Below are 13,416 nucleotides of genomic sequence, written 5' to 3'. Positions count from 1 at the left end.
AAAGAAAACATTGTCAGTTCTGATTTTTAATGAGAACGGGCCTGTATTAATTAGAAAATATACCTTCTGTGGAACTGGTACTTGTGGCACTTCAATTTGGAGAAAAAAAAAACCTTTCCATATAAACTGTTTGATGATCCAATGTATCAATGGGATTTAGATTAGATCTGTTGGTCATTGTCATCACAGTAACCTGTCTGGCTGCACTGTGAGTGTTGCAAGATTTTGAAGTGCTGTAATATGTTACTGTTGGTATGTACATAGAACCAGTATTATATATCCATTCTTTTGTGGCTATATTAATATAGAAATACATATGATTAATATAAATAGTATATATGGTCTTGTGTCTAATGAACTGTCATTATTTTACTCTTAGCTTACCCTTAATTTCATTTAAACTCGTTGCTCTCTTACAGGAGAATGTATGCTGCTTCTGACATATATTAAGTGTCTACTTTAAAATGAGATTAATCAAAGTTTGATTGTCAGGAGAAAGTATTAGCTAAAGTGATTCTGTGGATCCTATTCTGTATAAGTCCTTCACCAATAAATACTGAACAGTTGCTGAGTCTTTGAGCAGAGCAATAAGAAATTTTCTTATCCCGTGAAACTGTTTTGAGATATTTTATTTTGAATCAGGACAAAAAGTCAAAATTCTTACAGTTTTGCAGAATAATTGAGCATTGGCTTTTCAATTTGAAAAAATTGAAATGTACAGTTAAGTATTTTTGGTTTTTACATTAAAATGTAAATTAAATTTGTTACAGTATTGATATGAGAAGCTATGTATATGTAAAAGACTTAAGGCAGACTGTGGAAAAAGATGAAAATTCAACATTTATTTTCTACCAATATTTTCAGTAATGAGATTAATCAAAGCCAGTCCCAGTCCTTTTGTGAGCAACTTTGATTTTGATGGATTGGTATTTTGAAGGAGAAGAGGAATAATATGAATATTTTTTGCCCCGTTGTACTTTGTTCAGTCCTGCTAAGAACTTCTTGGGTAGTTCAATGTCTCTCTCTTCTATTACAGATTCAGCAGCACATATGGGTATGTGCTTAAGCATTTCAATTAGTAGCACTTCAGTAGTACCCTGAATCCATGAAATGACTTACATATTCACCATTGGAACTGTAGAAAAGTGAAGCGTTCAGCTCCACAGAGCCTGTCCCTTGCTTACAGCATGGAATCCCAAACTAGCAAATGGATTCCCTTGAAATCAGTTACAAAGCTAACCACTTATAATAACCAATATAAAGGCTTTCAGATACACACAGTGCTCCAGCATCTTTTTCTGGTGATTCAAACTGGTTTTCTCTTTAGCTACTTTTCTCTTCCCTTTGAAAGCTCGCAGCCTCTTGGTGCATCCAACAGAGTGAATGTGTCATGGTTCCTGGTGAACTTTTTTGTACTGAGCTGATTTAAACTGAAATTAATTTAAAGCTATGAAATGCACGGGCTTAAGAGCCAGTGCATGTTTGCTTCCACAGTTTCTGTAAATGAAAATCTAGTTAATCTCTTAATCAGAATCTGGTTAATCTCCTGCAGAAGAACTGGGCATAGACTTGAATTGGGAATTCCTTAAATTAACCCAGTGTGAATCTCCAGACTGTGCTTGGAGACATCCTTAGTTATGCTTAGTTGAATTTTACTAGGATCAAAATTTAATATGCGCTAGCTAGCCTTTACATTCATGTCTCTTTTCTCAATTCCCCTTCTCTTTTTGTAACAAAGCAACTGTACAGTGTTCTTCGGATATTTTTTCTTCTACGTGACTTCAAGCATTTGCTTAGTCTGAGCCCTGGCAAATGTGGCCATTCCAACTTGTTTCTTGAGGGTAGACATAAAACAGAAGCAAAAAAGCGTTACAGAAACTACTGAAAGATGGAAACTGTCTGCAGTTCATTGGATACCAGCAATTACTCTCCAGGCAAGCCAAGTCCGTAATGCTGGGAAGTGTGTGTTTTCTCATGAGAAGTCAGAGAAAGCATTGTTTTAGTCCATAATCACTAGGGGCTAGTTTAGGGGGTTGGTTTGGGTTGTTCTGCAAATATATTGAGTTACAGTGGCAGAGAGAGTGCAGAAGGGTGCAGAGTTCAGCAAGCTATTTTAGTGATTGGAGTCCATTATAGTACATTTGAACAAGACTCATAAAGGTGAAGCATTTTAATGGGTTTCTAATTGGATAAAGTTATTAGGTTAGCTTATGCATTGTTGAAGTCAATTCAAAACTTTCTAATGGCATGTTTTATGTGCTGGGTTTACTTACGCGTTTCACTTCTGCAGATAGTTTTTCTTTATGAAATTAAGGCAGTTTTACAGGATATGCCTTTTCTGATGATCTTTCATAGCAGACACAATAGCATATGATATGCTGCCACAATGCATTGAATAAATCACATTTACTATATATTTTATAGATGGGGTTTTAATAGTTTGGCAGACAAGATTTACTTGAGATCTTTGCCTTTTTAACCTGGAGCTGGAATGTACTGGGATTGTGTCACAGCATAGCAAATCAGAGTTGTTGAAACTACATGTCTTGAGCTGAACATATAATATCTTCTCTGTATTTATTCTGACTATGAGAATCACCTAAGATTATATGTTCCTCCTCTAGTTTGGCAAAAAACATGTTCATACAACCCATGACTAATGACTAGCAAGTAGTGTGGGGATCAAAAAACTTGGGAAGTGCTAAGGTTGGAGACAGGGAGCTCCATGGCTAAATGGGGAATCATGATGTTTGGGATAAAGATTTCTGCATTTCACAGGTTTAGCTTCTAATATAACTGTTGAGGTAATTTTACCCTGGTATATATTAACTAAGTTGGCTTGGCACAGAAGGAGGCTAATCAGAGGATAAAAATCAGAACAGATGTCTAAAGATGGACGATTCCCTTTTCTTTCCTCTCTCTGTGTCTTTGTTTTCTCTGCAGGTTGAACTCAAGTTCAGGAGCAGGTTTCCTTTTTCAGATGCTTTATGTACCTGCTGCTATGAGGTGATCCATAGGAAGGAGGATAGAATAGTGCCGACTTCAGTAACCCTGTCTGAATGAGGCACCCAGTAGGGTCAAATATTTTGAACCAAAGAAGAAAGACTGCAGCTCTTGCAGACATACAGACAAATCAGCAAGCAGTAGCGGGACCTGGAAAGAACTGAAGGAAGAAGGAGGAAACATATGATTTGTTAAGATGTCTTGCTATGGTTCTAATTATGCCATGCAATAATTCCTGAACTATAGGTGTGGTTGTTAATATTTTGCAATTGCTCTGCTTCTCATTATTAACCTTTTTTCACAGTCTGTTTAGGAAGCCAGATAAGAAAAGAAAGGAGAAAATAAGAAAAGTAAATTTTTTAAAGGAACTCTTCTTCCTTAGTGCTTTATTTACCTTTTTTTTCCTCCTCTATCTTTGCTGTGATTGATGTATGTTCTTTGCCCTGGAAGAATTTATAATTTTTTTTTTTCCCCATTAAACAACCTCACCTAATGACTAAAGAGAGCAGATATCTTGCACCATAAAGCTCTACAAGTATGAGACAGCTGTGTTTGTACAGACTTATATCTTGTGGACACAATGAGTCTGTGTGGCTGTGGTTATACAGGTTAGGCACTCTTTAGCTGATTCATCTTTGACAGATTATGCCATGGATACCATGCAGGGAAGCCAATATCTGCATCGAGATGCATCAATTTCTATTGTGTCAATAGGTGAACACTGGTGTAGTTTTATGCTTTTGTTTATGAATTAGGGTTCAGGGGCAGCTCCTAATGACAACAAAGCTACAATCAGACATTCTTTATAAAATGCCTTCAGGTTGCCAGTGCTCAGGAGACACAATTTAATGACAGAGATTTACTTTATACTGTCTTCATGTAGCCCATTGATCTGTGTAGAGAAGTGGAATTGATTCTTTCCTTCTCTGAGCAATTTACATCATGATAGAAAGTTCTGACAATCTAATCAATATTTCTCATGGAGGTTTTATATCTTTTTAAAGTGGCCTGGTTAGACTGCTAAAGGCTTAAATGCGAATATGCATTTTAATATTTTTCCCTTTAACCAGTTTACTGACCAAGTCCTTTTTCCCTTCCTTTTTTATTCATGTTGAGTAACTGGAACTGGAGTTTCTGGATGACTTGATCTTTCTAGAATTTTCTGGTTTGATGACCTATGCAAAAATAATATATCACTGTTTTCTGACAGGTGACCAATTTGTCGACAGTACTCCTATAAAGACCAATTCTAGGTGATGTCTATCTTTGCCTTGTCATATTCAGGCAAACCTTTTCAGAAGGTATTGTCCTCAGCAGCCTCAGTCAGTCACGAGTCACTTTGTGACCCACCTTACTCTAGATTCTTAGCTTTGGCTCCTTACCAAGTTTTTGACTGTGTCTCACAACTCTTGCCATCTCATTTCTTGTGAATGTCTCACTGCACTGCGTCCTGTCTGGCATCTTCTGATTTTGCACTGCTGCACTCTGATCTCTGGCAAAATTCAAGAACCAGGTTTTCATGCATCACTATAGCAATGTCTTGCCAACTATGTCTCACTAATATATAAGCACAGTTACTTTGGATTTACCTTGTAAGACGGCCCTCCTTCCTTTTGTTTAGTTTTAAAAGCACTCTAGTAATGGCTTCCCTCTCCAAAATTCTGATGTATTTGTATTACAGGCACTTGTCTGGGGCAGGAACAAAGGCAAACTGTCATTGAGGTATCGTAACTTAATTATTTGCCTAGCAGCTAAATATTTGACTAAGCTCAAGGGAAGTGCTAGTGAGCAATGCAAAATTCATTTGCCTATAGAAATATTATTGTAGGACAGATAATTAATTTAATAGGGAAACAAATTAAGATGGAATGTGCAATTTTATTTCTGGCGTTTTCTAACTTCTGAAAGCTGTACTCTTAATAATCCTTACAGACCTTATGTTTGCATGGTACTTTGCTCTACTATGTTGTAGAAAAGGCCTGGTTTCATCTAGTTTAGGCACGGTGGAATTCATCGTACCCAGCATTAGATAACTATAATAAAAATGTCTACAACATAGCTGGTCACAACAGGCATCTTTAAAAGCTGCTGAGTAAAAACGCACCTTTTTCTGCATACTTTGAGGCACAGCTAATCTCATTCAAAAATAGATGCCTAAAATAAGTCATAGCCTTACAAAATGCCTCATTCCAGGTTTTGACTATAAAGACAGTTTAGGATTTCTAGCCCAAAAATAAATACTTGAAATAAACAAGGACATATTGTATGCTTCCTGCTTTATTGTGTCAGAGGTCTGTGATAATAATAGTAACAACACTATTAATCATAACAGTAGTAATGACAACAACAACAACATTGATTTTATTCTCTGGGGACACTGGACCATGAAATGGCTTGTATAATTTAGTTTGTTCATTTCTTCTGAACACAAAAAGCACAAAATTAAGGAAGTGAGATGTAAAATATCTATATTCTTTTCTTAAAATTCTAATTCTGATGGTTTTAGTACTGCACATTCTAAAAGGTGAACAATATATATTTTAGGGGCAGAAGTAGGCCTGTAGAAATGGAAGCCTTCTAGGATTAATACCTTCTTTTTTTACTCTAAGAAAAAATAGAAAGAAACTGCTGAAAGCAAGAAATAGGTAGAATTAAGACAATATTAAATCTTTCATATTGCCTTTCCTGTGCTTTTTGCTTCCTAAATTTCTTCCTCTCATTAGGTTTCTCACTCAGTATGCTTCAACATTTTTCATAGCATCAGTGACAGGAATGAACTGGTTTGGTAGTTGGCTACTGAGATTTTTCCATATGACTGTTCATTTTCATCAGCTGGGATTTTTTCTCTTGTATAGTAATTTTGATATGTTCAGTAGTTATGTGCAAATATAGATTGCATTTAAGGTTGAACTACTTAAGACACTAGAGATGAAACATAAGAGACTCGTGTGTAAGCAAGCTGTAGATTGTGTGCCTGTGTCCACAACATGTTTAAACCATTAGTTCTTCAGACAGTAGAACAAATGATGCCAGATTTCCTGTTGTTTTCCATACCCTGGCTGGAACCTCTTCTGTCTAAAAAGATACAAGGTCTGCTAGAAGCTTTTCCTTCGGCTGGGGGGAGTTCCAGTGTCTGACATTCTCATTTCTAGTAAGCTCATGCAGCAGTATTTTCTCTCAGTAGTGGTACTAATTAGGTTCTGTCTCCTCTTAATTGGCAGTAAATTTTCATTCCTTTTATATCTTAGAAACTGTTATCCCTCTGTCAAATTATGTTTAAATTGGCCGGTGTGTTCAAGGTTGGCACGCAAATGGCTTTTCTCACTAGATTAAAGAACAAGACATACTCTGTTGCATTTGTCCCAAGAAACTAATGGGAAGACATAACATAGGGCTAACGTAATGTAAGTGCTGGTATAGCTAACACTGTAGTTACTGGTTTTCTGGTGGTGCTCCTTACAGTTTTTGGTATGAGTATTTGTAGCCTTCCCTTTTGTCAGTAAAAACAGATCAAAAGAAAGAAGCAGGGCAAGGAGTGCAGTGTGATATTCCTGTAACCATTTTCCTCCTTTTGTTTGCACGGTACCATTGCCTTTACATAAACTTACACAAGTATGGGGGTTGTTTTTTTTCTAGTAGACAGGTCAATAAAGAAATAAAGAGGCTTATCTTTGAAGAAGAGTGGAAGTGTATGGAAGAGCTGCCTAATTTTTCAAGGAATAGAATGAAAGAAACTGGAAGGGGAAACCCAACCTCCATTTGGCTTTTCCTCCAGTAGTTAAGCCATGAGTGAACTGAAATACTTAGATATGTTTCTCCGCTCTTCAGAGGAATTACTTTATTCACAGGTTTCTGTACAGAAGTGTTAATTTCTGAAGGGAATTCCTCGCACTTTTCACAGTCGTTACCTGAGCAAACCTTGTTCTGTAGCAGCACCTTGTGGGAGGAAAACCAGACTACAGCCTCCCACACAAACCAGTGTTCCCAGAAGACAGTTGCTGAGTGAGCATCTGCCTTCAGTGAGCTGAACAGGTTATTTTATCCTTGCTATGGAAATTAGAGGGTTCTCCTGAGTATAACAAACACATTCACTAGACTGATATATACAGAATTTGATTTGTCATGCCCTTTTATCTGTGGCATCCAGAATCGCTACACTGACAAGAAATGCCTTTTTACTGTGGAAAATCAGTGAACAGGTGGAGGTAAATTGTACGTGAGAAAGTAAAGCTATGCTATATTTTATCAAAATGTGTTAATCTCATTTGAGATGTTGAGTCTGTTGTACAAATACTTGGTTTATAGTCAGTGAAATGGGCGCTAGCTCTTTTCAGCTATTACCTTTGCAATTGAAAAAAAAGCTGCATTTTTAACTGGACCTCAGAGTGCCATCTGGTTGCATTTTTTGTTTCTGGATTGCTTTTTTAGACTAAGAAAAACTCCATGAAGCCTGCCATTTCAATAAACACTTTCTGCTGTTTTACAGTTGTACAAATCCCATTAATTGTAGACTCACAGCTTCATTTCTGCTGGGAGCGAGAAACTAGGCTGAGACATGCTCAGATTTTAGGCTGGTGTTTATTGTTTTCCAGCTGGAGTTAAATGGGTTCTGTATCTTCCCCTCCAAAACTTTGAGGGATTTTTCCAGTATTCCTGCATTGCTTTGGCTTCAAAAAAAGGGAGCCTACTTCTGCTGATAAATATATGGTCATTTTTGTTTGAGGAGGATTGTGAAGGCTCTTCCAATTATTGTAAGAGGAAATACAGCCTTCGACTTAAGGCCAATGCTATCAATATCAACAGCTACCGGCCAGAGATACCAACTTGGTCTGTGTTAACGGTTCAGTTTCCTTAGCTGAGCATACTGCTTGCTGTCCTGAGCTTTCAATTCCCAGTGTTTGCAGAGAAACCACCCATGTTCAGTGAGACTGCAGGGAAGCTGTCATGCTACTGCTACAGTAGAGACCTTGGAAAGGATCCCTGGAGTCTGCTTTCTTCACCAGGAGCATGTTGCCACAGTTGTGCCTGTGTAAAAAGAACCATGAGGACATCTTTTGGTCTGTTGCAAATTGACTCTCAAAACACATCTCAGCAGCTTACTCAGTTGGGGGCATTCATGATATCGTGAAGACAGGTTAAACAAAATAGTTTAAGAGAATTCCAATAAGCATTTGTATCTCTCTAAATCCTCTTAGGTGACACAGGCAATCACACTTAACCCAACAGTTACAAGCATGTAAACTTAGGAGAGCATCAGCACAGCTATAAACTGTGGCGTGTATCAAGGATACTTAATCTTCTTGAAAACATTTCCTAGTAAGATGTGAAAGCTGTTCCTAAAATCACACAGTGCTGATGCAGAAATTCTAAACCAATTGTTATAAATTGTTAGATTTAGTGAACAAAATATTGCGTTTTAGAAGCAGGCTGCTTGGGTAGATGCAGTCTAGAAGATGTTAGGTATCATTTCCAGACTCTCAGGATAATAAGGGTCTTCCAGTGATTCTAGCAGACTAATCATATCGAGGAAGTTCTGGGTGATGTCCTACATCATGTGTTATTTGGAAATACTAATACCGTTCTGCAGGAACTTGGAGCAGCCACAATTTTTGTAATTTCTAAAAAAAGGCATCCCAAAGATATTTTTATTAATTCTTGTTCTTTTTCCCTTAAAAAATAAGAAAATTAGCATACCCTGGAATGAATGCAACTAGTTTGTATGCACCTACAGTAAAATTTATTCCTATAGGTAGCAAATGTATTATGGTTGAGTTCTTTACATGTTATTTCTTAGTTTAAAATCTTTAAAAACTTTGGATTGTTATGTCCAGCTAAGATACGTATCTTACCCAGGACAGAGGTTACATTAACTTCAAAAGATGAAGTAGTATTTAACAAAAAAGAAAAATTAATAAATATATCTCTATCATTTTGTTTTGCAGGAGGCAATAAGCTGAAGAATCAACATTTCCGCCTAAACTGGGCATGGATCTCTTTAGAAAAGGAGTATTATTTAGTAAATGAAGACTCCAAATACCTTGATGTTGTTCTTAAACGGAGAGGTTACCTGGGAGAAACCTCTTTTATAAGTAAGTTCAATTTTAACCATATCAATTGCTTCTATAAATCACTGGCCTGCTAGTTGATAAAATGAATCAACACTGCTATATCCTTTTACTGGTGTTTGATACTAAGCAAGCTAGATTCAAAGGAGTATGTTTATTTATTAAAGCAAGTATCTTTTGTCATGCTAAGCATATTATTTCCTTAGTTATATGATGAAATTTTCACTGTATTTTTCTTCTTCACCAATTAATTTTTGATTTAACAACCCAAGACCCAGTCATCCTTTCGTTGATTTAATTGATGCCACTGTTGTATTTGTTTCACTGAATACAGTTCCTGTCCAGACTTTATTTTTCTTTTAATGAGAAAATACAGTTGTAGCAATTGGAAAGACAACGATAAACATACATCAGTTTCCAGGAAGGCTGTTGTGAGCAGGTCTGATTAGCAGCTACAAGCATTAGGCTCGTTTTCTTCAGACAATGTTGGCAGTCAACTGAGGCTGATACAGGAGGTGTTGAAAGCTGTTTGCAGTGTCTGGGGAGTGAAAAGGTGAAAAAAGATTGCATTATCACACTCTGCAGCCTCACACCTCTCTCTAGCTTCTGGATCTGTTCCCATTCTCTCCCTAGTGATGCATTTGGTCCAGGGAGCATTATCCTTGTACAGTTTCGTGTCAAAACCTATGGTGAGCTTACACTGCTTAGAATAGGCACTCAGTTTAAATCTGGGTTGGCAGAGATATGTAAGCATTTACTTGGTGTGGAGCACAAGAGCATGCTTAGAAATCAGGTTTCTAATTAAGTCTCTCTCTCAATAAGAATCTGAATTTCAGGTATTGAGATGTAGTTAGGATACCTATTTTGGCATGACATTTAAGGGATATAGGTATTAACTAACTGGATCTAAATTAAAAGGCTCTGTTTTGAACAGTGAACTAACTTTGATAATATATTTCTTTTAAAGAAAGTAAGAGAATAAAAGAATGAAATACACAGTTAAGGATGTGTGGTTTAAATTAATTACTGGTACTGCTTAACAGGTACTGATTTGATTTCTGATTCTTCACATAGAGTGTTTACAACTTTTTCTACCTATGGATTCAAGGTCAGTTTTTTAATTGAGCTGATTCAAAATCCAGCAAAAGAAGTTTGAATAACTTGCCTCTCACTACCTTAATCCTGCAAAATGGAATTACAGAGATGGAAAGAACATGAAAGATATTGGTTAAGATGCTTGCTGGCCTTTCTGGTCCATGAGCAGTGCCAAAGAGGATGGAAGGTTATGGAAGTTATGTAAAATACTGGCTATGGCTTAGGAGGTAGGGAAAGGTGATACATTTTAATACATTAAACAATGCAGCTGGAAGAAAGAGGCAGAGAAGGGATAAGATTGAAGTTTTTTTTCTGAAAACTGAGAAAGACCTTTAAGATTTGAGTGGTACTGTGGGGTTCAAACAGAGGCCAAACGCATGAGTTGGAGATGGTTCTGAAGGACTGCCTTATTTCCATGAGGGCCTGTCAGACAGCCTTGAACTGGGAGGGAAACGCCAATGAAAAGCCATTTTAGAGCAGCCTAGGGCTGAGGCTGTAAGGTCTACGCTGTCTCGATGGGATGAGCTGCACTGGATTTTATCCCTTGGCTTTGCAGTTTCAACTTGACTTGAGTTTAATGATTGTCATTATGCAAACACTGAAATAAGAGGATAATAATTTTTAAAAATGCTTATTGTAGTGGGAATGACCACAGTCGTTCAGATTTTACATCTTTCATCCTTATTCTGTATGTTTTACCCCTTTGTGTCTTTGTGTTTTCCTTAGCTTTCCCCTTGAAGGCTGAACTATCCAGGTGTGTTTTTGTTTTTTCTAAGAGAAATATATACTTTTGAGGGTTTCAGGTATCATGTTATTTAAATGTTCTGGAACAGAAGAGAACCCAGAATGTTAAAGGTGGGGGCTGGGTGGGAATAAATCTGTTGGCCCTTTTGAGCATCCATAGTTGAATTATGGAGAAATGGAAACTTGACTGTAACCTCTGCGAATGTAGAGTTTTTCTAGCAGTTTGTTTTGCTTTGGCTAATTCTGTCCAAACTACCTTTCATAATGTTAATTGATATGCTTCCACCTCTGTGTGTGACAGCAATATAAAATTGATCAGTAACAGAGTTGTAACAGAGTTGGCTTGAACACTCTCAAGTTGTGAAAGGTGTATTTCACTAAAACTTCTTTTTTTAAAGATGACATAATGAGATAAAAGTTACAAGTGATGTTTTTAATGACCTGAATTTCTGATTTGGCAGGTATTAGCACCAAAGATGGTACTGCCAAGAAAGATAAAGACTTCAGAGGAAAAGCCCAGAAGCAGGTGCAGTTTAATCCTGGCCAAACCTTAGCTACATGGCGAGTACGGATTTTGAGTGATGGTGAACATGAACAGTCTGAGTCCTTTCAAATAGTTCTTTCTGAGCCTGTCATGGCAGTTCTGGAATTTCCTGATGTATCCACGGTGGAAATTATTGACCCAGGAGATGGTAAGAACCTTTCCAGAACTGTACTGCCAATATGTGCATATACCAAAAGGTAAACTGGAGGGCAAATGCTATAAGTAGCAGTGGATAGTAAAGCTTACCTTTCCTCAGAATATTTCTGAAGACAGACTTGGGCATTGGGTAGCCATTTGTCCTCTATCACTTTAAGTGATTCATGGATATGTAACTAATTTAGCATGCTTTGATGAAATACCTGCATTTTTCCTACGATATATTATTTCTAGGGGGTTTTGTTTTGTTTAATTTTGTTTTCATTTCTGGTATAATAAGTTTTCTGTTCAGTGTGTTTGCAAATAGTGTATCTGCACAGGTGGCTGGAGGCTGACTTGATTTACTCTGCCATGATAATTCATGTGGGAGAGGATGGTACAGGAAAGTCCAGGCTGGTTGGTCCCAATGAGTTTGGGTCTTGGAGCAGAAGAATTGCATCAGTTAGGCCTTAATATGAAGCTGAGAAGCTCAGTAAGGGCAAGGTTCACTAGACCAAGTACAACACAAGCTATGCAAAGAACAAATAAAACTATTGTTAAGTGTAAATGAAGAAAAAAACTCATTAAAAAAAAAAAAAAAGTAGAAGGTGCACTGGTTGCTTTGCTTTTAAGCTACATCCAGACATTTGAACTCATGGGCCATGGTCACACAAAACTGTCCTTAAGAAATCTTTCAAGTATTGGGAGACTATAGCAGTTTTTTTATATCGTCTTCCCTAATTAACATTTGAAGAGGACTCGGTAGGAAAACTGTCAGAGGTTTGTTAGTTCCTAGTTACAAATGCAAGTTAAATGAGACGTTATCTGACATCCATATTTAGTCACTGAGAAAAATAGTGGTTAACTTGAAAAGCAGTATGTATGAGAGACAGAGAAATTACTTGAAAATGTGTTAAATCTCTCTATCTTTTCTATGGTCAGTGAGATAGCACAACTCAAGATGATCATCTCAGTCTTCTTAATGCCAACCATAGTTCTTCATATTTCTTATATTAAGACAAATTTTTTACAGTCCCAGAGAATTTGTAGTAATTATACATATACATAAAGTGAAGTTGTGTAGGGGAAAATCAAATGCACAACTGCAGATCAAGGAATATCTACAGGAAAACATATAGAGAGACCTTTGAGGGGAAGGACTGGGTTTCCTAATCATCTTTTAAAGCTCAGGGTATAACAAGTTCAGATACTAACTGAATAGGAACCATCAAAAGTTTTATTCTGCTTCCAGTGAAAATTATTTTAAAATTCATTAATTCGAATGGTGTAGTCCTAGCACCAAAATAGTGAGCTTGTTTGTTTGTAAAGCTGTACCAGCCCCTTGGCGTACGGGACATTAGTTAATGTTTTATTCCAAAAAGAGTTTGCATAAGGATGTGTTTTATTTTACTAGCTGAGATGATATAGATAATTCTCCTCTGAGTTTTTATGTTGTTCATAAGGTCTGTTGAACTTATGTAGTATCATTGTGCTCCTGTTCAGGTAATTATGAGAGAGACAGGAAATGGAACAAATCTGATTCCTGCGTTTTTTGAAGGATAGATTTTTTCATATTGTCAATTCTATAGGGAGAAATAAAAGGAAAAAATTACTTTTTTTTAAGTGTTACCTACTGTTTTACTTTTAAACAAAAGGGTAAAGATTTAGTGGTTTTCAGATTGAATTTTCGACTTGCTGGAATAGTGAAAGTGTCTAGATCTTATCAAACCGGAATTACAGCATTTTTAAGGCAGGCTTTTGACCTTAGGTCATGCTAGTAGTATTTTCCAGTTGGAGAACTAAAACCTGGAACATGTTTTCAGATAAGTC

The 13,416-nt window shown here is 36.8% G+C and overlaps 1 protein-coding gene across 1 annotated transcript in view; it reads left to right on the top strand.

Moving 5' to 3' along the window:
- Positions 1 to 13,416, top strand: part of FREM2 (FRAS1 related extracellular matrix 2) — a 145,379-nt gene that overhangs the window by 77,111 nt on the left and 54,852 nt on the right. Inside the window, exons 5-6 of the mRNA XM_009644445.1 lie at positions 8,946 to 9,092; positions 11,369 to 11,599. Coding sequence (XP_009642740.1) covers positions 8,946 to 9,092; positions 11,369 to 11,599 — 378 coding nt within the window. The remainder of the gene's footprint in view (positions 1 to 8,945; positions 9,093 to 11,368; positions 11,600 to 13,416) is intronic.

This window comes from Egretta garzetta, unplaced genomic scaffold (assembly GCF_000687185.1).
Source record: "Egretta garzetta isolate BGI_Z169 unplaced genomic scaffold, ASM68718v1 scaffold40, whole genome shotgun sequence".
NCBI classification, from domain to species: domain Eukaryota; kingdom Metazoa; phylum Chordata; class Aves; order Pelecaniformes; family Ardeidae; genus Egretta; species Egretta garzetta.
This window is presented reverse-complemented; position numbering and strand designations above follow the sequence as displayed.